The following is a 27,521-nucleotide window of genomic DNA, read 5'->3' on the forward strand; positions in this document are numbered from 1 at the left end:
ACCGAGCTTGGTAACGTTTGTTATGTTTTAAGATGCACAATGGGGCTCACAGACAGGCCAGCATACTTAGAACCAGTTCAGGCACCCAGCAGTATTCCATGTCTAGAAGCTAAGATGTTGCAGGCAACCTGGTCATACTTCCTTCAGCGCTGCTCAGGAAAATGAAGTAGTTAAAGGACTGGATGATAACTGACTATTACTTCAACTTACCATCCATGATATCTACATGACAGATTTTTTTATTTAAAAAGAATTCTTCATGAGACAGAGTATTTCTGTACCCAGTAGTGACAGACTTCACCTCAATCTTTGTTAAAACAAGCAACACTGATAAATACAGATGAATTCATCATCCCCATACAGATGAAGTACTGAAAAACTAAAACAGTGTTTACTTTCTCAAGGGCATGTTGTAGCTTTACGGACACTATTACCTTGCTCTGGCAATATCACCAGTGAAAAAACTTGAATTTTGAAGAAAAGTTACTGTTTCTAAAAAGTTAATTCAATTTTAAAACCAACATTTTTCGGTACTCAAAAGACAGAGCATAACAGGTATTGAGAGAAAGAGAACAGTAGAAATAATTCAAAATATGTGATGTATGTATATATATACAACCATGTGATTTACATTTTAGCTATACTAAAAAATACAGAATGCAATGTTAAACAGAAAATCTAATTCTATTTGATAAACCACTGGAATATGAAACAGAACCTAATTCAATTTTATAAACACTAAAACTGAGTATGTTACAGAGTATGTTATGCCAGATGTCCAGACAATAACAAAGCTCATTTAAGAGTATACAGGAAGACATGTAAAAACAGACTTTCAACTTGGATCAGCGGTACATCAGATTTTTTTTATTATTAACCATCTAGACTGCATTGAAATGTAACCCTCATTGCATCTTAAAGTTGTTTTTAAATCTAACTCACAATGTCCAGAACATACTTGAACCCCCTGTGCTCATTTTGGACTCTGCTGGCTACATGCACAGACTGTTCTTTTGATGAAATGTACAATAAAGCTATTTTTCTCCCTCTAGACACGCAGTCTCTGTTCCCAAGATTATTCAATCAGTTCAAGCGTAAAGGCGTGCCAGGCACTCAAGAATGATGAAAGCATTTTAACACAGTGATACTCCAAAGTCTACCTTAATTTCTTGGAAAATATTCTTCTGGACCACTCATCTCTGCACAGTTTGGAAGATTTCGCATAATGGCCGTGGCTAAGAAAAGAACCACAGACTAAAACAGCTACATGAATGTAACAGCTTATAAATATATGTTTCTGTAAATGAAAACAGTATCTTGCAAGCGAAACATATTCTAGGTGATGGCTAATGCATGTTATTTAGCAGATGAGGAACACAGAAGAGCTAATGAAATGTACTTTTTTTTAAAGTTTGCAAATAACCCTGAGTAACAGCACAATTTGGGGTATCAGTCATCATACTGTCACATTTTATTAGTACGTCTGTAGTAAATGTTTAGAAAACAGTTCAGTTGTACTACAGAGTCTCTATTTCCTAGCTGCTTTGGCACCAGAATTAGCTTCAACACAGATGCTTTGCCTCAGGAAACAACTGTCCTTCTGCAGTTGACATAAGATGTATGTGAAGGGAGGCTCGCAGTACCTTATAAGGAGTTCTACTGGTTGTTTCATTTACTTTTTTATTACACCACACTGTAGCTGAGTGAACAGCAGGTCCACAGGTCATTGTTTTAGGTCAGCAGCTTCCTCTGGCTGCAGTGAAGAAGATGTGGCAGAAAAAATGCTGCAGTTCCATCTCCTGGTAGAAGACTGAGGAAATCCCTTAGCTCCAGTTCCATTGCAACAATTGATAAAGTTTCTGCTCAGAGCAGGGGAGAAAATATTGTTTAGGTATTTTGAGTTTGGAACAAAGAAAAAAATCCAAAGCATTAACAATGTAATTATTAATTAAAATAATCAAATTATTTAAATATCGCAACTGGAATGATATTTGAGACATAGCCATTTGTGCGCAAACACAACTATGGGACATCTAAAAAGGAAACTGAAATTATGACTTCAATCAAAAACAAGCCTCTATCTAACAAGACACATCGGGTCTACACATGGCACTAACACTAATGAAGTCTGATCTAGTATTTCACATGTTTTGCATGAAATGCAAAGCAAGCCCTAGAAATCTTATTAGTATCCTCACTCAACACTATCTGTAAAACTGGATGCTCTGCAAGAAGCTTCTCAGACCAAGCTGTGTAATGGTATGTTCTTATGCAATTACAACACAGTTACTGCATGAAAATAAATCAAAGAAAAACTGCTGGCACCAGAATCCAGGACATTACAAGAACTGTGCTGCACAATGCAACGCCACAATGCTGTTTTTCTCAGGCATTCCAATAGCATACTTTGAACGGTATATGTGCTTTATTTAATATTCCTAATTTCTCAAAACAATCACACTGGCCCCTCAGCTATACACAATATTATTAATTTCTTACAAATGTGTAATGATAGGACTACAGAACTACTAGGGTGAATTTCTCTACTTTTAGTATTAACATACTGTTTTCTTTAGTCTATGAACTAATCATCAACACACACTTAAGCCTCCCCTGTGTTATCACTAACAGCCTATTACCTAAGAATGATATAGTCATTTAGCCTAGAAAAAAACAATCAGAATTAGTTCTGTTTAGTAGGCTTTTTAAATTGTCTATTCCTTACCTATACAGAAAGAGTATGATTACAACAATTTACCTGTTTTCAATACAAAATTAATGCCCTGATTTTTATGAGGCTACACTGTCTACATTGCAGAACTCTAATGACCAAATAGGCTGCTATTGCTACTGCTACTGCATTAGCTTTAACTGAAGAAAAAGACCCCTTTTTTTTCAAATTATCATCTCAGTAGTCCTTAGTCTGAACAGTTATTAAGAATGTTAGCTGATGAACATAGCCTTCTAGAGTTGAGTCACAACCAGTTGATTTACCTTTGAGTGATGAAATAAGAACGGGGCAGTCATTTCCAGTAAGTCTAGTTCTCTTGCAAAGTTCAGGAAGCAGCTTGTTCCACCACAGAGCCTAATCCACAAAATCCAACAGTAAACGCATAAATGAACAAGGACTGAAATTAAGAGTATGAAAGACCTGCTAAAAATAACCTGAACTAAGCTCAGATGTGTACAAATACAGGTCAGTTATTATGAACTCAGTAATTCGTTTATATAATGCTTAGAAATGCAGTGATTTTGCATATGTTGTGTTTTTCAATCTTCAGTGTAACTTTTTTCTGCTCTTTATAGAGTGTCCCTCATACCTCTATAGAACAAAGTTTAGAAGACAAAAACAGTCACCTAATTAGCAATACCAATTCAGTCAGAGAATTTTTTCTCTCAAAACAGCTTAATGGAAAGTGGTGAATAGCATTGCTCTGTCTCCTGACCTGATGTATCTCATTTCAACAGCTGAAGTAGTAAATTAGGTTTTGTGCACAATTTTGTAGGTAAGAATGGAGAGAAGGAAAGGGATTTCTTTCCTCCTTTAAAACTGGTAACTATTTTCTTTCACTTGTGTTCAGATGCAGTACAGCAACCTCACATTCTACTCTAATGTGGGAACAATCACAGAAACGATTTCCAGATCTGAATAAAAAGCTCAAATCTGGTTCTGAATAGAGTTCTAGTACACCTGTCTGATAGAGATCACATTTCCTGACTCTGGTCAGCAGAGCTCCATACAATTGATTGAGTTGCTGTGCTGGGAAATGGAAATTACTTCTATTGACTACTTCCTGTAGTCCTGGAACACTAGAATAAATTCAGTTCCAACGCTAAAACTGTACAGAGGTGTAATGGGAAAATGGGACACAAAGATATAATCTTTCCACTAGTGTACTGGTACCATTCTGATTGCTAGAAGGTCAGAAGATGTCACTAGAACACAGGAAGAACATACTTAGTGCAATTTTATTCAAGGGACCATGTTCTCTTGTCAGTCAGCTTACTACTAAGATTTCACTTTATAAACATTGACAAACAATTCAGAACATAGTCAGTGAGAAAAAATAAGCTTTTCATTTACAGCAGAAAAAGAACATATTCTTTTTTCTGAGGCACTGTACCATCTAAAAAGACTATGCTTCAAGTTTACCTCAGTGAATAGTGTAAGTGGCAAAAGAAACTGGAGGGAAAAAATATTCCATTACAATTACTGAGGACTGGGTTAAGGAACTAAAACACCAAGGAAGAGGTGGAACGCAAGCTAAGCAATTTACTTTGCCTGAAAGCTAGGCTATGTGATCCATCTAGAGTCCATCTGTACACAGAGCATTTCAGTTTGGGAAAAACCCCAAATGACAGTGAATACTGTATTGAAAGTAGCCCACCTGAGTGTCACCTTTCAGCTCATGCTGAGCGTAGATCACAGCTGCCCCAGGACACCTTGTGAGCAGCTGGTCAATGGCTGCCTCGTAGTTGCCCAGACGGGTATTGCAGAGAACACGGACAGCGAGGCCAACGCTGTCAGCCTCTGTCAGGGGCTCCAAAACAGGCAGCACTGAAGCTATATTGATTGACTGACTGCATAAAAGAGACTGCAGACAAGAAGTATTGTTTGGATTTAAGACAAACATTGCAAAAAATGCTAACCATAACCTTAGAAGAAAAGCCCTTACTTGCTCGAATACTCCTGAAATAATACTTCCTTTAATAAATATTGCTGAAAATTGGGAAAGCAAGTTTAGAGTAGATGCAAATGTAAATACTGTTATCAACAGAACTCTTCAGTATTTTTTTCTTGCATCATTTCAGTCAACCTTTTATTTTGACTTGGATAGCTTAGGGGGGAAGAAGGACAGTCTGCTGGAGAAAGTAATTCACAGAATCATGAATATTTGCAAAATGGATTTAAGATGTAAAGCAGTAAGATGTAATACTTGTTTCATACCTGTAGTCTTGAGATGTCTTCATGGTAATCTTTGTCAGATGAACATCCCACTGACATTATGGAAGCTATCCATGGAACAATCAACCCAAAATGACTGCAGGAATTTATCTATATGAGACAGAATTAAGTTGCAATAAGAAGAAACATTTCTGTTAGTGACAGTACCGTATGAAGCTCATTGTGAGTAAAGAAAAATTTAATCTCAAATAGTATAATTTAGAAGAGGACCTACCCCTTCTTTCCTGATTTGTACAATTTAATAACAAATACACTGGAAACTTCTATTTATTTATAACTTCTATTAACGTCTGTATTTCAGCTTTCTTGTTCACAATTCTTTAGAATTCATCATTCACATGATTTCCTCATTTAGTTAGCTTAGTAAAATTGTAAATAATCCACCTGACAAATTCTCACTGTTTTGTTTTAACCCTTATTTCTATGCAGAGCTGACTCCTGTTGGAAGTGTATTTGCAAATGTCCCCAAGGAGCAAGACTGGCCAAAGATAGAAGCACTAATTTGTAACTGCACATCACCTTATTTTATTTCACTCTTGCTTCTTTTAAGAGATAAACTATCTAGAATTAAAATATTAAGCATAGTACTTGGATAGATTGTGGAGTCCTAACACTGCAGTCCTAAAACTTACTCTCTGTGGTTTACAACTTACTAGATCCTCTGTTGTTTTCAATGGCTTAGTCTCAGGAAGTTGCTTCTTTGATATTCTCTGAACATACTGAGAAGTAACCCTCAGTAGGAGCTCCTGAAGTATTTTTTCCTGAGAGGACACTACAAGAAGAGCTTCCCAGAAATCCACCAGGAGCTGGGGAATAGTGTTTTCACTGCTATTACACAGCATCTAAGAACAAAAATTATAGAAGACAGCAAGTTAGACTATGGTGATTATTAGTAGCAAAAGTTAGAAAAAATAGGAGGAACTGTTTTTCACTTTTACTAGAAGCAGAATTTTGATTTCATTTTTTCCTGTGATTCTATGTAATACACTGCTATGCAAAGTAAAAAGTTCATTAGATGATTTTAAGGTAATCAATTCTGACCAACAGATTTGATTTCTTCTTCAAGATTAACTCTACTGCCAGAAATGTCAGTACAACTGTCAGCAAGTATTTACAGTCTGCTAATGAGGAGCATTTTTACATATGCCGAGAGACAAGTAAGTGTCTTGAAAAGAAGTCTCTATAGTCCATTATAACATCTGCTGTGTAGTTCAGCTGGGCATCATGGTAGAACCCACAAGGAAGATGATTTAGGATCTGCTGTGCTAGCAAAAAGAATTCTTACTTGGTTTCCAAATGGTTTTAAACAACAACACTGGCTCTAATTGGAACTTGGTGACTTGTTCTTTTTGATATAGGTCTTTCACAGTAACAGATATACTTAAGACTGCAACACACTTACATTGAAGAACACATCTTTTAAGCCAAGTGTTGCTATTCATTGTAGATAAAGGAAAAACATATTTGTCTAGTCCCAGTTGAGAGAAAGAAAACTTCAGGAACACTAGAAAAGCTATTGGTATTTCTTATAAACTGCAGACATATACTTTTCTTTCACTGATTTATACAGATCATCAGAACATTACATATCTGTTACATATTTAAGTCGTATTCTTTAGAAGTATGTTTTAATTCTGAAGATTTCTTTAAAAGAAGATTATGGAATTAATTTATCCAGATTCTGTAACATTTCCATGGTCTTATAAAGCTCAATTACTAGGAAGCCACCGAAAGGGTTTTGAGATCAGGGTATTTTCCATTCAAATGACAAGTTAAAAGCAAAGAACTTAATGGGTTGGTTTCTTGTTTTCTTTTTTTTGCTTTACTTAACCAGTATTTCATTCCATAAGGTACTGTTTCTGACTCTGTAATCATCTATCATGACTAGAATATCTCCACCTGTCATCTCGCTCTTTCTAAAGAAACGCTGAAATGTGAGTGAAGGAGCAGCTGGGCTGCTTTTCTTTCCCACAACAGTATCACTATGAAAAAAATAGAAGCAAAGACATGATCACAGGCCAACCTTGAAAAAGGTATCTGCTTCTTCTAGTTCAATTTTACTGTTCTCATGTAAAGCCACAGTGGCAGCCACGAGTAAACCAGGCTGCGTCTCCTTCAGGTGAACAGCAAACTCAGTTGGTGTAACAATTCCTTCCTTACGCTGCTGCAGGAGCCGTGGCTGCCCAATGAAGCCGCAAGCCAGTGTTGTCTACAAACATCAACAGATACAAATCAGGTAAAGAATTCAATATATAGATTATTCTACTCAGTAAACTCAGTATTTCCTCTGGCAGTGAAATTTAAATGGAAGCAGGGAAGAAAGCAAATCCTTTCTGCAATTCACAGAGTAGCTCTCCAGAGATCCAAACTACATCTGGAGCAGCAACTCCAGAAAAACAGGCCTTGTACCTGAACACTGAAAGTAATATTCAGTTGAAAGATGGAGTTAGTGTGTACATAAAATGGATTTCACTAAGTAATCCAAGACATTTGATATACAGGGTGGTTTGAAAAATCACTGGCTGACATTTCAAGAGTCTACTTTGCAGAAGTGTGATTTTTATTTTGAAAATACCCCTGAAACAATGATCAAAATGTGCTTCACTTTGTGTAACAGGAAGCTATTTTGAGTTGAGTGCTTATGAAGGTGAATATAACATATTATTCCCATTTTAAAGACAGTGGCAAAATAATGCCTAAGTAAATTAAATGAATTACACAAGACATATAAGGCAGACCTAGAAGAAATATTAAGAGTAGTTTTCTGAAAGTGTTTTTTCCTACTTTGAAATAAAATGCTTTTTTAAAGGTGAAGAGCAATAGAACATATTTAACAGATCAGATCAGAAAGAAAGAAAATCCAACCAAAAGCACTCAAGCCTAAGCCACCTTATTCTCAAAATAACATCCATACAGCGTGTTTGCTCACAACATGACAATTTCACTTGATCGTGCTGCAAAAGCAGGTGGTGCTGAATATAATTTTTGAAACAGCTCCCCACAGTTCCGATCCTGCAACTCAAAACCAGCTAACTTTAAAAACTCTGCAGGACTTTTTCCACCAAAGCACGATATCTAACTTTGAAACAGCTATCCATTTATTTCAAAAGTGTTTAGACTCCCAATATTCCACTGTAAGAAAAAGTCTTTACTACCTTTTAATATTCCACAGTCTTGATCAAACTCAACAAGAAGTAATTTACAGACTGGTCTCACACAATGTGAACATCTGTGGCAGAGACAGCTCCACTAACATTTCTGCCCCCAGTGATGAGGAATTATTAATTTCATAGCTCTGAAGTAGGTTCTGATCTGGTCTTAATAAGAGTTAAGTGCTTTGATTCCACATAAGATGTGAAACTGTATACAGAAACTTCAGTTTGTAAGAACAATGAACAAATATTCTGTTCAAGAAAAATTTTATAATGGCTGTTTGTATACAGGTGTTTAGATGGGCATATCACATATTAATTTCAGGTGGAGAGGTGAAGAAATGCTACTATACAATCCTCCCATGCAGCTGAAGAGCACTGGCAGAGTTGGTTACATCCCAGTAAAACAACATCTAATTGATTAAGAATAAAGAGCTTCAAAACTTGCTTATTTTGTAAGTTTTTGCCAAGACAAGACTACCCTACCTGTAGGGCAAACTGTACAGTCCCAGTGTATGTCAGCCCTCTGTTCTACTGTTACTGCAGACATCCAGTGGAGCCTACACAGCCTATCAGGAGAAAGACGAGTGACTGGAAGCTTCTTTTACTGTAAAATGCAACTACAAGTCAAACTATTGCCCTGGACTTTGTAAAGCATGAACAGCTCATGCTCTTGGCATACTTTACCTCCTTATAGGAGTGCATTTCATGTTCATACATTGCCAGGTCTCCCATTTTCAGAGCAAAGAAAGCCTTAGTAAGTGTCAGGACCACTGATGGCATCATCTTTTCTACTTTCTGAAGATACTTCACAGCTGTCAAAGGACATATGTTTCTCATGCTGGGACTGCAAAGGATATCAGGCAGCTGCACAGGGTCCGCAAGATACAGTATCTGGAGAACTTTACTTCCTGATTCCTATTGAAATAAAAGCCATTTGACAGTTCAGAACTTTTCAGATGTTCATTTTTCTACGGCATTTGAAAGTACTGCAGTTCTATTGTTTTGGTTTTTGTGGAAGTTTTTTTTAAAAACTTGTCTGTTTTTAAAAACAGACAAGTTCAGCTTAGCTATCAAATCACAGCACCTTTCCTGCCTCTCTCCTCCCTACTGGTAAAAGTAAAGGATCTCTAACTGGTAGTGATCCAACTCACATTCTGGCATGCTAGGAGAACATCTACCATCAAAATGAATTGTTTTTAGCAATTGGTATAATTTAGCAATGATCAAAGGAAACAGCTTGTTTTGCTACAGAAATGGAAGATGACAGAAATTTGAGGCAGGGCTTTCCTGAACCAGAAGCGTCTCTGTGCAAGTGGGAACCAGATCATAGCAACATGCATCATGATAGCCAAACGTGTAAGACGTTGCTTGAATGCAGTCCAAATCATCACAGGTGCTGCTTGCTATTCAACAACAGTGGGAAAATAAAAATAATGTGAAAAAGAATAACTGTAAAACTAAAAAAGCAGCTCAGCATTTTCAAATGGAAAGTGATTAATATTTGATACACAATTCTTAAAATCAGAACTAAATTAGCAGATTACAAATAAACCAATTATTTCTACCTTACTTAATTCTTCGTTCGAGTCTTCATTAAGAGAATGAGTTAAGTAAAATATAAATCCTCTCTCATATGTCTGTATTTCATCACCTTCTGAAACTAGTCTCTTTAAAACTTCAGTCATGGATAAACCTGACATTCTGTAGTACGGCAAAGCAAGGTGGTAATCCTTTGTGTCAAACCTGAAGGAAATAAGAGAGGAAGGAAAAAAATAACAAAACAACTAAGGGCAATGCTTTTGCCATCACTCTTTGTAAGAGCTAAAAGTACATCAAACAAAGTCACAGGCACATCAGTTATCTGCATATATTGTTCACATTCAACATAATTCTGTTGAATTCAACATAATTCTGAATAATTCTGTTTAATGACAAAAAAGACAACCAGAAAAGAAGACTAGACTAAGCTGGTTTTGTAAAACATAAAGGTTTGGATGACATATGCAATATTAATGTAAAATAGCAAAGAATTATGGATTTTCATTTTAAGTTTACACCACTGGAAACACATGCCTATGCCACTTTGACATCTAAAACATACCTGCTGTAGCAGTCTCCTAAGAAGGCACAACTTTCTCTGAATGCTCTCAGAAGATCTTCCTTCTCATCTGATTTAAGGAAATGAGGGTCCATTATAGCTGCTCTGATCAGTAAGTGAGCCTCACTTAAAAGATGGATGCAGCTCTCAGTTTTAACATTTTCATAAGTTCTACTATATTCTACCTAGAACAGACACAGCATATACTTAGGCTACTGACAAAAATTAAGAATATACAGGAATAATTTTAATGAGGACAGCATCTGTCTGAAATTGGACTATGGGTTTTTCACAAGAAATATATTACACCATATTCAGCAACGACATGCATCAGAGATTAACTAGCAGTACTTATTTTTAGTTAGCAAATAACAAAGGCAGGAGTTGAGCATACCATTTCTCTGTAAAGCTGAATTGTTGAAACAGTGTTTATAATATATAAATTCCAACCCGGCTCTGACTCAGAATTTGTTCTGGATTTGATGTGGTCAGTCTTTCTGGAACTAGAGAAAAATGCTGAGTTGTCAGTGTTGAAATAAACACTATGCAACCAAAAAACCCCCACTCATTTTGTAATTCAAATGCATAAATAGGTGTGTCTGCAGACACGTAAGTGCTGGAGAGTTAAGCTGTGAATTTAAGTCATACTGGCTAATAACAGAACAGGGATAGGCATGTTCACACATAAGAGTCATCATCAGAACTGTCCACTACATCTCCTGTGCTTAACACCAGGGAGTATCAGGAAACATGGAATCATCAAATGGCTTGGCTTGGACCTTAAAGATCATCTAGCTCTAACCCTCCCACCATAGGCATGGGATGCCACTCACTGAACAGGTCAGACTACCCAGAGCCTTATCCAACCACACCTTGAACAGTTAAGTAATTTAAATTAGCTGTTTAATCTCCTGTAAGGATTTAGTGCATGGCTGCCCCTGCAGCTCTATCAAAGTGTTTGCCAACACATGGGATAAAGAGGTATCAGAATACTTTTATTCTAAAACTTTGGCTTGGTCTATAAAGCCCTGAGGTTAAAAACACTGTGGGAAAACAGACTCTTTTTGTTCTGTTTTTAAATTTTATTTTAACTGTACAGATGAGAAGATTTTTACATCTTTATTATCAAATTATTGTGCTACGTAGCTTAGTATTTGTCCATTACATTTTTTACAGAAGGCAAAAAGTGTATCTTCTTCAAATGTCAATTTGATAGAATATTTGAATATTTGAAACAATGCAACTGGCAGAAAATGTGCTTTATACAAGAAAACTACAGTATTTGGAATAGTCATGTTTCCTTACAGGCTTCTCCTTATCTTCTTCTGAATAATGTCTGCTCTAGACTTTATGAAATACTGGGTCAACTAACTCCTCAATCAACTAAAGCTGTCCCACTCTTGTTAATTAACTTAAACTGACTTTAATAAATGTGGTTTCTGAATAACTGCTTAGAACAGCTCCTTAGCTGTTTTATGAAAAGCCTTCAAAACTGGAAAGGGAATAGCAGTTTCCTTGGAAACTTTTAAAAAGTCAGATATACCTCTGGCTACACACAGGCTACAACTGTAACTTGGGGTGAAGTCTGACCAACTTTTGTCATTGATAACTACAGTGATCCTCACAACTTTCTTGGCAAGAACCCTTAGGCAAAGATAAGACATTTCATTTTGTGCTGTGACATATTTTGTAACCTGTAGCTATGGCACTACATATTTTTGGTACTCTACATTTTTCTCAAGATAAATACTTTGTAAATTCTCATGATAAATTCTTAGTAATGCTATTTTAACATTTTGTTGATTTCAGGCATTTGTGACTTTATGCTCATTTCTTCTATGTCAGTAAATACAATAGAATTGAAAAAAATAAAAGCTTGATTGCTCTTCTCAGTCACTTAGAAGGCAACTATTTCTCAAGAGTTTTTCAACAGAAGAACCTCTCTTAAATTGCAATATCCACAAGTTCAACACTGTACACAGAGCTCTAAGTACCAGCTCCCTAAAAGATACAAATCCTTACAGCATCCTTCTTGTAGGCTTTCTTCTTTCAGTAATATCTTCTGTGTCTGCCTTAGTCAAAAGAATTATATGGTTTTTGAAATGACAGATAGCTCTTGGTCCTATAAAAAGCTGCATTCTTAATGTACAGACATCCAGTGTGACAGGTGGACAAGCCTATAAAGGAAAGTGACTCTTTTGTAATTTCACTTGGTACGCACATTGAGTTTTTAAATAAATCAGAAAAAAAAGTAACCTTTGTACAATGATCTGACATTAAGAACATCCACTAGCTTTCCTAACTTTGAGTGCATCATATAAGCAAGAATAAAAATACTCATAAAGGCCTGACAAGAATTATTTAATAATGAGTGGAAAAAAATTTATTTCACTCTTCAAAGCAATTGCACAGTTTCAGCTATGTTTCTCAAAATAATTGAACCTGAAATAGATGCCTAACACAGAAAACTTTATCCTGATTAGTTTGATTTTGGCCGCTGATTATAAAAGCCTTAATCTGAGTTGCTTATAAAAAGCAATTACAGATAGAAGTATTATATTTGCTTGCCTATTGTTACCTTACATAGCCAGTATTATTTTCCCAATTTGTTCTATGCACTTTTCACGTAAAACATATGCTATCATCCATATTGGACTTAAAATTGAAAAATGCAGCCTCATTTGCACAGAAATATTCTAAATTTACAGCTTTAAAAAGATAAAATACTACACTTACAAATTAACATATATAGTGAAACAAGACAACACAGCGTTACATGAGTAACCTGCTTTTTGAAGACACCTCAATTTCTTGTAAGAGGTGGAGGCCTACAGTGGTGGTCTGGAGGCTCTAGACTGCCCTGGGCTCGTGAGACCCAGAATGAGGCAGCTCTAAACCTGGTTTAAAAAAACAGCAGGAAAAACAGTAATGGCAAGTAATAAAAATAACCACCATAACACTTCAAACTCCACACTGGGGCAGGGATACCCATGAGGGAACTGGCCCATGAAGGACCCAACCCACACCAGCACAGGGATGTCCCAGAGGGACTGTAGCCCATGGATGGATCCATGCCAGAGTGGGTAGACACACTGTGGATGGCAAGCTGCAGCAAGGAAATCTGTGTAGGACTGCAGCCTTCACACCTCTCCAAAACTCCTACAGACACACGAGGCAGCCTGCTGACTGACTGCAGGAACTATGATGGATGTCAATGTGACGCACAGTAAAAATGCAGAAAGCTGAGACTAGAGAATGGACAGGAGAGATTGTGTCACATGCTGGTATTACCTATCCAGAGCTGGGAATACATGTTTGGTTCTTGAAAAGTTTATAAAACTTCTGATGTCCTATGGTTTCTTTATATCTGCTGTCTACATGCTCAGAAGAAATCCTTAAATGCTACCTTAGAATATAACTCTGTCTATCTTTCCTACTATTTTTATTCATGTATATCACAATCTTTACATTCAATAGATTTTTACTGATAAGCAATTTAAGGAAGGGGAAAAGTTAAGACCTCCAAGGATCAAAAGTCCTCCTTCTGAAAAACATGCCCTAAGTATCTGGTGGCAGACTTGTTTGATTGCCTACAAGCCTCTTAGAAAAACTGTTTTTTTCAAGGACACCTAAGAGAGAGAAACATTATACAATAAAAGAAAACTCTGTACCCTTTGTTCAATTTTATACAGAAAAGCATGGAATTTAGTTTTAAAAACAAGTGATTTTATTGCTTTTCATGTTTTTGAAAACATTCTATAATGGTCTAAAATTTTACATGGCAACAATAGATTTTGAGACATCTGTAGATCACCAAAATACAACATGCTACTCATTTTGGATGTTATTATATTGGTTCAGCCACCAGAAACAAACAGGATTTTAAACCTTAAGTCAACTATGTGCCATACCACTACTTCCATTCTATTAGTGAGATAATGAGAGGTGTACCTTCACAGTCGTGTCAATATATGGATCCTCACTACGAGCTGCTGCTGCACTGCATCGCACTGTGAAGCACTGCAGGTTCTGACTAGAGGAAAAGAAGAAAACACAACAATGAAGGAAAGAAATTAGATTTGCAAAAGTTAGGTAGCCAAGACTACAGTTAATCAGCTCTTTTTCCTTTGAAGAAATGGGCTTAAAAGCCCAAGCACAGGAGAGTATGTTGAACAAGCACATGAGCCTGCCCAGAGATTTCCAGGAGGCTATGAAGGATGCATCAGAGCGGAAAAAAACTTTGAAAGGACAGCAGCACAGAGAAACACAGTAAACTACCAGTAAAACCATAAGCATAGTACCTTGTAATGACGTGTAGGAACTGTGGAGTGAGGACTGCCTGCTCTGACTTTTCTGAATATTGGTAAGTAGAAATTAGTTCTACTAACTTCCCAAGAGAGTAGAGATATCCAACATGAGGTAAAGAGAAAAAGCAGAAGAGACTCAGAAGTTTTCTCTTGTTCTCAGTTTCCTCATAGGCTGTTGCAGGAATTCCTAAAGATAGTAATGAGAAAGGCATTTTATGTGCTTCATAAATAAAAACCCGGCAATTCCATTCCAAGCCTGATGCCTAAAGGACAGAATCAAACCTGCCCAAGTTGCAGACTAGTTTTCTTAGTAGCTAGTAAAAAGAACTTTTATATGAAGCTCAGTGCATATGTCAAAAAATTGTATGACACATAACCTCATTTGGAAGCATTTTCACAAAATATGAATGTAGCACCTAGAGAAGAAATTCTATAGATGTAACAGCATTAGAGAGTCCTAAATTCACCAGAACTAAGCATCCATGGACTGAAAGCTTGATCTTAGACAATTACTTTTGAGTTGGAACGAATGCTCATCCAGAGCTGCAGCTCACAAAAAAAGTAGGTATTACTTAAGGGAAGGAAAGGCTGGAAATCGCAGAATTTACAGGATGCCACTTTAGTAGGTAACAGCTGTGATCATATTCTACAGACCCTCTTAACAAAGCCTGTAAATCACACAAGAGCATAAGACAGCTGGAGTTAAACGGCAAGTAGTTCATTCTGTTCAGCCAGCTGCAAGTTAAATGAGGCATTGCTACTTCGCAGACAGTAAACCATCTCAAACTGAGTGAGGAGTTAGTAAAAGTCAAGGGCCAACCATATCCTGGGATGCATCAGGCACAGCATTGCTGGTGGGGCAGGGATGGGATTGTCCTGCTCTGCTCTGCACTGGGCAGCATTAGCTTGAGCCCTGGGGGCAGTTTGGGGCACTAGAATACAAGAAGGATATAAACCTATTAGACAAGAGACTAAGGGAGGGCTAAAAAGATGGTGAAGAGTCTGGAGGGGAGGCCATAGGAGGAGTGGCTGACACTTGGTTTGTTCAGCCTGGAGGAGACGGAGGAGAGATCTGAGAGCATTTTACATGCAGTTCCTGAGGGAATGAAGCTGTGTCAGGGGAGGTTTAGGTCGGCTATTAGGAAAAGGCTCTTCTCCCAGAGGTTGTCAGGCACTGAAACAGGCTCCCCAGGGCAGTGGTCACGGCCCAAGCCTGGCAGAGCTCAAGGAGCATTTGGAAAATGTTCTCAGGCACTTGGTGGGATTCTTAGGGTTCTCCTGCACAGGCCCAGGAGTTGGATTCTATGATCCTTGTGAGTCCCTTCCAACTCAGGACATTCTATGATTATACAAAATCTGACTGCTAACATACAGCATTAAATTCTTCCATGGATCTTTTGCGGCTTGAGCTAGTGAACCCCTAAAATCTGCATTCATCCCTTCCAATTTTAATTAAGGCCCTTCAGAAAGGTAACCAGTATCTTAGTGATCATTAAGGTTTACTACTCTAATTTCCTCAGCTGGCTGAGTGACAGTCTAGTATTTTGTAATAATAAGGAGAATTTTATTAATGCAATGTAAAGAGTAACTGGTTTGCAACACAGTGCGTTGAATTGGTATTTTAGTTCAAGTTTTATGTAGAACTTGGGGGAATTAAAATACTTTTTTGTTAACAGAAGCTCAGTTTAAATCATTGAAAAGGGAGAAAAGATCTCAATTTAAAAACAAATCAATGTAAAAACAAATCACACACAGTGTATGAAAGAGGATACACAATGAAGCTCTTTTCTTTCACAAGCCTCCTGTGACACAGTCCATGGTGTATTCATGCATATCCATTTACCTGTCTGGTATACAGGAAGCAGTTGAACAGAGTGCAACTTAGTCTCTTCACAAAACCCAAAAGGCGACTGGTCGGGCGCAAATTGTCTAGGAAAACAGTCCAAAAATCATGGAACTGCAGTGAAAAATTGATTATATACTTTGGACAAGTAAACAGCACTGGATAAAAGAAGCAAAGCTCACGTTTTAACACTCAACAACAATGCATCCTCCTACTACCAATACCATTAATAGCAATGCAAAGAAGCACATGGTACAGTTAGATGGAACTCTATTAATAGAGTTCCTGCAACCTAAATCCTCTCTCTTTGCTTGTCTGCAAGATGCATGTCAAAGTTTGACATCACTGAAGAAATCCCACAACTGATTTTGACCTCAATTTAATCTTTTTTTTCATCTTTCTTTTTAGTCCACTGAGCTATATGGAACACCATGCCATGTCCAACACTATTTTTTTTCTATTATGTGTCATCCTTTTCCCTGCTTTGCTTTGGAATTCACTGTTGGACCCTGGCATCAATTCTTCCTTAGCTTTTGATAGAAATTTTGGTGAAAAAGGAAGACTAAATCAGCTTCATGAGGAGGGGACCTGGAGACACAGGTGCTGAACTGTTCTCCATGGGATCCTGGGAAAGGCTCAAAGGTGTGCCAGGGGAGGGTTACACTTGATGTGAGGAACCATTTTCTTACCAAGAATGGTGAAACACTGGACAGGCTTCCTGGAGAGATGGCTGATGCCCTAGACCTGTCACTGTTTAAGAGGCGTTTGGACTGTGCCCTTAACAATATACTTTAAGAGTGGCTCCCTCCTGAAGTGGTCAGGCAATTGCACTAGATGATTGTTGCAGATCCCTTCCAACTGAAATATTCCAAGATACTAAAAAATGGACTTTCCTCGGTATCCCAGGATTTCCTCAGTTCAAAAGAAACACCAAAGCTTACAAAAACCCCAGAAGTCAAAACATCAGGAGTTTCCTTTCAAAAAGACAAAATACACAATGCAGTTTGGTTTTTTTTGTAGTAAATTAACCCATAAAAGGGAAAACACATCTGTAATACCTGAAAAGCAGATACTGCACTTGGAAGTGCTTTGTGTCTTCCACAGGTAACTCTGTAGATTCCAGTATGACAGGTATCTCACACAGCTTACTTTGTTCCCCAAGCAATTCCACTGGCTTCTGACATATGATGAACTCATCTAATTCAAGCTGTAAAGGATGTGTTGGAGGACTTTCATCTTTTACACCTGAGCAATGAAAATGCTATCTTAATTGTTCAAACCACTCCAACCACAGCAGTAAGAAAATAGTATGACAATATTGATTAAATACTCCAATTACAGCTACCCTGCTAGCATTGCCTTCCTCAAACCACCAGATTCTGAAAACAGCCATACTAGAAGATGGGAACAATTCTTATTTAAGCCTTAACAGTCTGAATACTTAAGAGTCAAGATTTCTGGGAAAAAAAACCCTAACAGGTAAACTGCTCACTAGAAGGTGAGTCAACGGCAACCAGTTCCACAAATGACTGGTCATCAAAAAATGCTCACTTTTTGCTGAAGAGGTTTTGAGAAGGCAAATGCAGCTATCACAGGAAGCTGTGTTATCTTTAGCTCATTCAAGTCCTGGAAAGCAAACCCTAGTAATACTCAGAAGGTAACTAGAACTTTTCTATGTGGTTTTTAGTAATAAAAAAAAAACAACAGGGGGAGAACACCATTATCTGAGAAATGACCCATCTTCATTCAGTGAAGAACACTGCATTTATATTGTCCCTATCTGAAAAGACTTATCTACCTATAAATGTTTTCTAGGCACAGTTTCCATTTCTAAATGACTCTCCTTTTAAGTTTCTTCAATTATAAAGAAAGGACCTTCCTAAGGTTTGTTGGTGTTGATCTGATACATATGTTTGGAAAAGTGGGAACTGATAATTGATTACATATGGATTGATATCCTGCAATATACAGGAATGAAACCTCCTGAGTACATCTATTTCTGGGATTTCTATAATTCTAAGACAAGCTCCTGAATAAGATAAAGGAATGAAAAAGGAGAATTTGCTTGATTATGGCAGGTTGTGATCCTAACAGTTAAAAAAGCATACAGATATCACCACAGAAACATTCTTCATTGTGTAAGCCAGTTACTTAGGCAGTGACACTGATAGAATAATTTTTCTGAACACAGCACACTGAACTACTGCTACTTTAACTTGGCCCATTGTGGCATCCTAAAACAGGGACCTAATTCTGTGTCTGCAGAGGCTGTACTATCTTCTAAAGGTGGAGCACAATGGCATATTTGTTTGAAATGTTACCTCCAACTGCAGGTTGGTGCAACTTTTCATGCTCTAGAATATTCAGCTGATAGTCAGTGATAGGACAATCTGGAAATATTTTCTGAAGGGCCAAGACCTTGTTTGAGACTACTTTCAGAACAACAGGAATCAATTAGCAGATTCTTGGAGATTAAAAAAATTTAAAAATTTATTTCAGCACCTACCTCCATCCATAGCCTTCTCTGGTGCACTGACTCCCTGAGCACACTGCTCTGTCCTGTCTGCACTTTGCTGGACCAGTTCCAGTTTCAGGATTAGAACATCCAGCTCTGTTGTTATAGCTATATGTCTGGCACAAAATGCAACTTCGACAGGAATGAGGTTATCAATGTGCAAAATTAAGGAGCGTTCAAAATCTAACACAGTCAAATTCTGGTTTATGACACGGTATTTCAAACAGAATATGACAAGTTTATTCTTGCAGCCCACAAGTAGATCTCCATTCACAGGACAACATGAAATGCACAGTGGAGGATCTGAAAGTGGCATTTCAACAACTGACATTTGTTCTTTTAAGGCTTCACTGTATGACTCTTCCATCTTGTGACCAACCATCCGGACACACACGCGAGAACTCCCTGCAGGCATGCATCTCCAGTTCATATATGCTCTTAGGAAAGTTGCTTTGCTTTTTTCTTCAATTGTCACCAGATAGTCTCCTTAAAAGAAAGCAGCTACACTGATAATCATTTAAAAATAGATTACAGCTTCTGAACTCATTATCTGCTGTAGTATGCTACAAAGAACATCTTCAAGTCTCAACTCTTACAAAAAAATTCCAAAAACAGTTTTCACCAATTTTCCTCTAACTGAATACAAAGCACAAGTTTCTTTGCTAGGGGGCACACACTTCACACACTACTAAAAGCAAAGACTGAGAGGTTCAGAGTAACTCCTGAGTGAATCCTCTCTGTAAGATGTGATTGCACACAAGGTTCCCTCCACCTCCCCGCCTTCTGATATCCATTAATGAGGAAATGTGTTGTTCTCTACAGACCATGGAAAGCAAAGGACCAATAGATTCACGAAAATCTGTGGAATGGGCTGGAACGACCACCCCATTCCGTGCTCTAAAAACAAAATACAAAAAACAAGAAAAAAACCCGAAACAAACAACAACAACAAAACAAACAATCCCCCCCCCCGGCCAAAAAAAAAAAAAAAAACAACAAAAAATCAACGAACCCTCCCCCCCCCCCAAAAAAAAAAAAAAAAGAAAAAAAAGAAAAAAAAGAAAAAAAAGAAAAAAAAGAAAAAAAAGAAAAAAAAGAAAAAAGCAGTCAGGGGCAGGTGCACATACCGCAACCGAGGCGGAGGCAGACGATGAAGGGAGCTGCGGCTCCCACCCTCCCTGCAGGCCGGAGCGCTGCCGGCGCTGCGACCGGCCCGCGCTTCCCTACCCGGCCGGCAGGCCAGCCCGCTCCAGCAGGTGCGCCCCACCTCCGCCTCGGAAGTACCCTGAGAAAGAGCGTGAGGGAGACGCGGGCGGGAGGGCCAGGCACTACTTCCGCGGCAGAGCCCGAGCGGCTTTGTTCTCCGCCCGCCTCCCGCAGTCCCCGGCCCCTGGCCCTGCTGGCCCTTCATCCCCACCCGGCGGAGCCCCAGGGCCGCTCCACGCACTCAGACCTCACGCGTCCCGGTTTCCCCGGCCGAGCACTCACGGACCCAGCGATGGCGGGGACTGACCTGCCGAGCTGTGCGCCATGCGCAGCACCGGACCCAGTGTGGCGAAGGAGCCCAGGGCCTCGCAGCGGCCCTGTTCGCGCAAGGTGAACACGTCCACCCTGCAGCTGGCCGCCGTGCTGGCCACGAACAGCACGTCTTGGCCGCAGCAGAAGTGCGCCGGTTCTCGCTTGCAAGGCACTACTCGCTGCGACCCGAACGGGTGCAGATTGTAAAGCTGCACCATGGTCCCGAAAAGCTCCGCCGCGGCAGCGGAGCGGGCACCCGCAGCCTGCCGGGGCGGCGCCCAGCACTTCCGCGGGGGGCAGAGCCGCCTCCGCGCGGCGCTGCGCGGGGCGGGCTCGGGCGGCCATGTGGCTGCCTCGGCACGGGTACTCTCGTACGAGGTTCCGAATGGCCTTGGCGTGACAGCTGCTGGGTGAGCACCCCCGGCAATCCTCCGTCATGGCAGAGCACCGCCGTACACTGGTGGAGCTGTCGAGGGGAAAGAGAAACTGCGAGTGATCCATGAGGAGTGTGAGACTGGGAACGATGGCTCACGAATGGAAGACCTTGCTGACGGGTGTTTGGTCGGTGGTTTGTATGCAGAGCAGCTTTCACCTGGGCACGGCTTGGAGCTGCTACTGCCAGCAGGAGCGTACCTAATGCATTAGGCTACTAAAACCTGGGTTCTTCCTTCTCCCATGGTCAAAAGCAGACTTTTTTCGTACTTAAATACACCAATTCTTTCTTAATAGTCAACAAACCCCCCCAAACAAAAGCGTAGTTATTTCACAGAATATTCCCACAAGGATCACTCTTAGCTAAATGGTCCATACGAGGATTGAAACCATAACCTTGGTGTTGTTAGCACCATGCCGTAACCAGCTGGGTCAGCACTTTCTGCATAAGTCGAATGTCCTGATAGAGATGCTTCCATGTGTCTCTAAAGCTCTATTCATGTGACCATACTAGTAAAGAATATGAGATTTTTTTTTTTACTATGCTAATGTAGGAAGCTAAAAATTACTATGTACTTTTAAAGCAGGTAACAGATCCACTACCAAAACCTGCAATCTCAAATTGTCCTTCATGAATGTGCACATTAATAGTGAAGAAGAAAAAAAAGCAGCAGTATGTTTGGAACTTTATTTGGAAGCACATTTGAAAACAAACAGGGTTTTGCGATTTTTTTTGTTTTGGTAAACAGATTTTTCCAGGCTTTAGTTTTCTCAATATTCGTCTCCTTCTTCAGCCTCTGCTTCTATTGAGTCTAGGCCAACTTCTTCATAATCCTTTTCAAGGGCAGCCAGGTCTTCCCGAGCTTCAGAAAATTCTCCTTCCTCCATCCCCTCCCCAACATACCAATGCACAAAGGCACGTTTAGTATACATGAGATCAAATTTGTGGTCAAGCCGAGCCCATGCTTCTGCAATAGCAGTTGTGTTACTCAGCATACACACAGCCCGCTGCACCTTGGCAAGATCAGCACCTGGCACCACAGTTGGAGGCTGGTAGTTAATGCCCACCTTCAAGAAAACAAATGAGAACTTTCCTTAGAAATGCCAAGGCTTAAAGACTCATTTCTGTTAACAAAAATCACCATGATTACAAGTAAATAAAAAAGCTCAATTTTGTACTTTATCAAAATATTGTAGCACGACTGTCATCTCTGAAGACTACACAATTCTTAATCACTTAGATAACGAGTACTTAATAGGCTACATACCTTGAATCCAGTTGGGCACCAATCCACAAACTGAATGGTACGTTTAGTCTTGATAGTGGCAATGGCTGCATTGACATCTTTGGGCACAACATCGCCTCTGTATAACATGCAGCAGGCCATGTACTTGCCATGGCGAGGGTCACATTTGACCATCTGGTTGGCTGGTTCAAAGCAAGCATGGGTAATTTCAGCCACAGATAACTGCTCATGATATGCTTTTTCAGCGGAGATGATAGGGGCATATGTTACCAAGGGGAAATGGATTCGTGGGTATGGAACCAGGTTAGTTTGAAATTCTGTCAGATCTACATTGAGGGCTCCATCAAAACGTAGTGAAGCTGTGATGGATGAAACAATCTGCCCAATTAATCGGTTTAAATTGGTGTAAGTAGGACGGCCAATGTCCAGGTTACGACGACATATATCATAAATGGCTTCATTATCTACCATAAAGGCACAGTCTGAATGCTCTAATGTTGTGTGGGTAGTTAGAATTGAGTTGTAGGGTTCCACTACAGCAGTGGAAACTTGTGGTGCTGGATAAATTGCAAACTCCAGTTTAGATTTCTTGCCATAGTCAACAGATAGCCTTTCCATGAGCAGTGATGCAAACCCTGAACCAGTGCCTCCACCAAAACTATGAAAGATAAGGAAGCCTTGCAGCCCTGTGCAGAGGTCAGCCTATAACGAGGTGGGAAAAAATGGGAGAAAAAAAGTTATTGATGGTTTTGGAGAAATCAGTATTAAAATAATCATTCAAAAGCATTTGTCCTAAGTTTGCTGGTTTTACATTGTTATTATTTAAAAAACAGTGTTCTTGAAAGGTTCTGGTTTAACTGATTGAGTTTTTATTTAAAGGGGGGGATGGGGCACACCAGGAAATAAAAGGTTTATTTTGTTTTGACCAATTAACTATGCACAAAATTGTTAACAAAAAACCAGCAAACCATCAATATAGCTTGCTATAGAGCTGTGTCAATTACTTTAAATACTAAATGAATCCTTACCAGTTTGCGAATGCGGTCTAGCACTAAATCAACAATCTCTTTTCCAATGGTATAATGGCCTCTGGCATAATTATTGGCTGCATCTTCTTTCCCAGTAATGAGCTGCTCAGGATGGAATAACTGCCTATACGTGCCTGTACGTACTTCATCTACAAAAAAAAACCAAAATATCACATCATAAATTTGATCTGTTCAGTTCTGTGTGTGCTGCCTAGTGACTACACACAAAGCACACGTGTCAAGAGTGTAGACAGCATTTCTGACTACACACCGCTTGTCTGACTAGTCTAAGAAATTGGCACAACTTTTGCCCCTTTGTCTCAGGGTAAACATCAGGCACACAAAAAGAAGTATTTGTACTCAAGGAACACAGAGATCACTCAGAAAACTACATTACAGGTACAGACACAATACTGGATAGCACTCAAGCAAAACTCTGTATACAGTGCAGCAGTCTGGAAAGATGATCCAGATAAATAAAAAGTTCTCCCAGATAAAAAAAAAGTTCTCTTGTTTACCAGATATTGTTACTGGTAGACCATTATTTAATTTCTTTCCAATAACAATAACCACAAATGTCAAAGCAGCATCCAGACACAGTTTTAAAATCTATAGTGTTCTAAACAAACAAAAAAAGACAGTAGGGAATCCATAAAGGATCCTCACTTTTTCACTTAAGATCTTTAATGTTGGGTACATACCAACTACGGTTGGTTCTAGGTCTACAAACACTGCTCTCGGAACATGTTTACCAGCTCCTGTCTCACTGAAGAAAGTGTTAAATGAATCATCTCCACGTCCCATAGTATTATCACTAGGCACTTGACCATCAGGCTGGATCCCATGTTCAAGACAATACAATTCCCAACATGCATTGCCAATCTGAACACCAGCCTGGCCAACGTGGATGGATATGCATTCACGCTGCAAAGTAAAAAGAGAATGATAATTAGACATGAAGCTACTCGCCTGTGGGTTGTATCTTCCATGATCTTTCTCTGCTGCAATATTCCCTGGTTGCCCTTAAGTCATAATTTAAGAGAACAAGTGGTTGGCTGCTGGCAAGGTACTACTCACCGTTACTGACCTGTACTGACTTTGTGAATATGTAAGACCCTAAAGACAACATAGTCCCTATGAACACATGGGTGAATACAATTTCATTATCCCTTACAATGCTGCATATATATTCCATCTTTAATATTCAGTCTAGTCTCTTTTTACTCTTCTTTTATTTTTTGGAAGACCCCTTTATATAATATCCTCCCAATCTCCTTGACTCGTTACCACACCATATACTGGGTAACTGTTGCAAGAATCTTTCCTGCACAGGACCATTCAGTACATTTTCCTTTATAATAAGCATACCAGTATCTGGGCCCTAGCAATTAGTACATCTTTTCTTCACACATATTCCTACATGAAATCGTCTTAAGAATCAAATATAATCTGCCCCATTTAAGCTAGCTCCTTTGATTCTAAGCAACTGTGCCATGTATGTTTAATCTCCCAATACCTCAACTGCCTTACACGTGAGATGGAAATAAGCTGCTTTTCTAATTTACTGTTAGAGTGTATCTAGAAAAAAGCAGAGGCAGAAAAGAAAAAGCAAGGTGTCTGGGTGCTCTTTCCCTTTTTTTTTGGTAGCTTCATCAAATTCCAGTCTCCGCTCCAGTCCCGCAGATCCGCTACGAGACTCGCGGCGCCCGCCGGGCCCCTCACCGCCGCCGGCCACTCCCCCTCCCCTGATTGGCTAGCCCCAGCGACTGGCCCACGGCACGCGCCGCCCGGACCGCCCCTGACGGCCGTCGGCCACACCCCCCCCTCTGATTGGCTATGCCCAGGGAGCGGCTCACGGCGCGCGCCGTCCGACCCGCCCCTCACTGCCGCCGTCCCTCGAGCACGCGCCGTCTCCTGTACGGCTTCACGCGCCAAGGCGTTCCAAAACCGGCATAAAGATCCGGCCGGCGGCCACCATGCCCTGTCCCGCTATCTCCCTGCCGCCTGGACAGAGGTTTCAGTTCGTCCCTCGCCTTTTCGCGCGGGAGGTACCTGCTCCGAACAGAGTTCCTTTGCACATATCTCGTCTTGCTAGCTACGGGTCGGTTTCTATGCCTCGCCTCCTCTAAAGTTAATAAGGTTTCATGCTAATTTCTCATCTTCTCCCCAACCCTTCTGCCTTAGAACTACCACTGGGACTTCAAGCAGAGACTGCCTGCGAGTGCTGCCGCAGCACGCGCAGTCACGAACTCCCCTGAAGTGCCGCAACAGAAGCCGTCCTAAACGCCCTTTCTCCCCCCGCAGCCACAAGGATCCCGTCTCCCAAACGCCCTTTCTCCCCCCGCAGCCACAAGGATCCCGTCTCCCAAATGCCCTTTCTCCCCCCGCAGCCACAAGGATCCCGTCTCCCAAACGCCCTTTCTCCCCCCGCAGCCACAAGGATCCCGTCTCCCAAACGCCCTTTCTCCCCTCGCAGCCACAAGGATCCCGTCTCCCAAACGCCCTTTCTCCCCCCGCAGCCGCAAGGATCCCGTCTCCCACCATGGTGCCTCGTTAAGGTGACGAACTCCGACTGCGCCACAATACGCCCGCCGCCGCGACCGACCAGCACCAACTGTCAACCGTTAACCGCCTCGAACCCCTCGCCTCAGGTGCTGGCTCCCCATTGGCCATTACCCGCGCGGACGCAGCTCGAGGGAAGGCCTCTGATTGGCCGAGGGTGCTCTTCTCCCGGCGAGGGGGAAGACTGCCACGAGGCCGGGCCGTATCCGGGGGCGGGGCTTGAGCGGCCCGGGGCGGGGCGCGCGCGGCCCGTGCTCTGCGGGCGGGAAACGGCCGCGGCGGGCCGGGGCTCGCTGCCGAGGCCTGCCCGGAGCGTGCAGCGGTGTCGTGTGCTGTGTTGTCTTCGTGTGTCAGCGTGGTCTGTACTGCTGTGGTGATAGACAAGTACTACTTCCTGTGGTCTGTCCTGATAGTAAAAGCATACAGATCTGCTTTCCCAAGGGAGATTTATTTGATAGGAAGGCAAAACTGAGGTGGTACTGTAATTACAGTGCCACTCTATGAGTAGTGAGCACTACTGCTCACTGACTAGGCAGATTCACTTTGGCACTTCTGGAGATTGTGTCATTAACTCCTTAAAGCAGCCAAGGAAGAGGGAGGAGACAGGTGCCTTTTTGCTTATATGCCAGAATGAAATATTAGTGAGGATACCAAATGAAATGCCAAATAAAAAGATTTATTATTCTTGAAATATAAAAGTACTAGGGTATTCCAAAGAAATAGGTCAAAATATGACATCTTCGCCCCTTTGAACATTAGTGTTATTTGCAGGTTTTGTAACACTACTAGGAGGACACCCTTGTTGATTTTCAGGATCTGGAAGACCAATGAGATATGGTCAGAACCTTTTTTAGAAGGTTGTTGTTTATTTTCCTAAAGAATACAGGATGGAAAAATTATTTGAAAATTGTTCAATAATTATTTAGAGCTTAATTATTAACCAACTATGGCTTGAATTTCTTAAAATTTAAAGCAATCTTAACTATAAATAATGTCACATCCATAGCATAATTGCTACTTGAACAGCTGCCACAGGAGAATTGCTTATTCCTGTTAGACAATGTATTGCATACATACTTTGAGTTCTAAGTACCACTTGTCCAAGTAGGTTGTTAAATTAAAATCATGTCTACACTCCTTTTTCAAAGCTGATAAGCTTGGACAATGAAATATCTGTCTTCCTAAAGGGCCATCTTTAGTCCTTTCTCTGGGCTCTCTCCAGAAAAAGTTTGAATGAGTATACTTGAATTGCTCTTTTGAAAACCGTAGTATTTCTTTTTCTTGTACACTTCTAAGATATACTTTTCCTTTTTATTTGCCCTTTCTAGGGAAATATAATGGCATGGTAGTCTCACCATCTGTATCCAGTTCTGCTGCATTTACTCTTGGGAGTTGTTCTGACTCCCCTTCAGAATAGAGCTGCAAATGTTAGTACAAACCTGGCTGGTGCTCTTTATTAGGAACAAGCAGGGAGGGACAGGTTAGTCCCTACTTGTGCATAGTCAGTCAACCTAAGAAGACAGAGGTGGAAAGGGTGCTCTGTCTGGCTTCTGGACTGACATTGTTCCATTGCCAGATACATGAAATTCTGATGCAGCTATCCCGCTCTCTAGAGTTTCTGATAAATTTGAGGGAAACTAGTGAAGGAAAGAGCACTTGCAGAGACATTTTTCCAGTGCAGAGGTTCTTGATATGTTTGTTGGAGTCAGTGTCCCTACTGAACCTTCTGGTGCTTTTAACGTGGAGAGAAATAAACTGGGTTATGATGTGATGGAATTATCATCATTATATACTACTTGACTGTAAAGTCAAGTTACTTACTATGTTTTGCCAAGAAAGGACCATGGAAT

The 27,521-nt window shown here is 40.2% G+C and overlaps 3 protein-coding genes and 1 long non-coding RNA gene across 7 annotated transcripts in view; 2 read left to right on the forward strand and 2 right to left on the reverse strand.

Annotated features, from left to right (window-relative positions):
- Positions 1-1,506, forward strand: part of CP (ceruloplasmin) — a 17,587-nt gene extending 16,081 nt beyond the window's left edge. Inside the window, exon 19 of the mRNA XM_063167516.1 lies at positions 1,053-1,506. Coding sequence (XP_063023586.1) covers positions 1,053-1,123 — 71 coding nt within the window. The 3' untranslated portion in view covers positions 1,124-1,506. The remainder of the gene's footprint in view (positions 1-1,052) is intronic.
- On the reverse strand, positions 1,454-20,673 carry HPS3 (HPS3 biogenesis of lysosomal organelles complex 2 subunit 1). Of its 2 annotated transcripts, none has more exons than XM_063167517.1 (17): positions 20,398-20,673; positions 18,876-19,370; positions 17,428-17,614; positions 16,370-16,455; positions 14,521-14,713; positions 14,171-14,252; positions 12,242-12,396; positions 10,614-10,722; positions 10,223-10,404; positions 9,687-9,864; positions 8,806-9,036; positions 6,990-7,175; positions 5,620-5,808; positions 4,949-5,056; positions 4,389-4,595; positions 2,995-3,085; positions 1,454-1,859 (listed from the first exon to the last, which is right to left on the reverse strand). In XM_063167517.1, exons 1-17 carry the CDS (start codon positions 20,618-20,620, stop codon positions 1,732-1,734), a joined length of 3,030 nt encoding a protein of 1,009 aa, XP_063023587.1. In that variant the 5' UTR covers positions 20,621-20,673; the 3' UTR covers positions 1,454-1,731. The 2 variants fall into 2 exon arrangements, with proteins under 2 accessions (XP_063023587.1, XP_063023588.1); XM_063167518.1 differs by lacking the exon at positions 20,398-20,673 and adding an exon at positions 20,012-20,301.
- Positions 7,106-9,069, forward strand: LOC134423954 (uncharacterized). The gene is made up of 2 exons (XR_010029256.1): positions 7,106-7,202; positions 8,444-9,069. It is a non-coding gene; the product is annotated as an uncharacterized LOC134423954 (long non-coding RNA).
- Positions 20,674-21,508: 835 nt separating the features above from the next.
- On the reverse strand, positions 21,509-25,772 carry LOC134423955 (tubulin alpha-3 chain-like). 3 transcript variants are annotated; one of them, XM_063167521.1, is made up of 5 exons: positions 25,651-25,772; positions 23,811-24,033; positions 23,110-23,258; positions 22,103-22,783; positions 21,509-21,902 (listed from the first exon to the last, which is right to left on the reverse strand). In XM_063167521.1, the coding sequence occupies exons 1-5, from the start codon at positions 25,651-25,653 to the stop codon at positions 21,606-21,608; spliced, it is 1,353 nt and encodes a 450-aa protein (XP_063023591.1). In that variant the 5' UTR covers positions 25,654-25,772; the 3' UTR covers positions 21,509-21,605. The 3 variants fall into 3 exon arrangements, with proteins under 3 accessions (XP_063023591.1, XP_063023592.1, XP_063023590.1); XM_063167522.1 differs by lacking the exon at positions 25,651-25,772 and adding an exon at positions 24,626-24,826; XM_063167520.1 differs by lacking the exon at positions 25,651-25,772 and having other exon boundaries at positions 23,811-24,574.
- Between the last annotated feature and the right edge of the window lie 1,749 nt (positions 25,773-27,521).

Source organism: Melospiza melodia, chromosome 12 (genome assembly GCF_035770615.1).
Source record: "Melospiza melodia melodia isolate bMelMel2 chromosome 12, bMelMel2.pri, whole genome shotgun sequence".
Lineage (NCBI taxonomy): Eukaryota > Metazoa > Chordata > Aves > Passeriformes > Passerellidae > Melospiza > Melospiza melodia.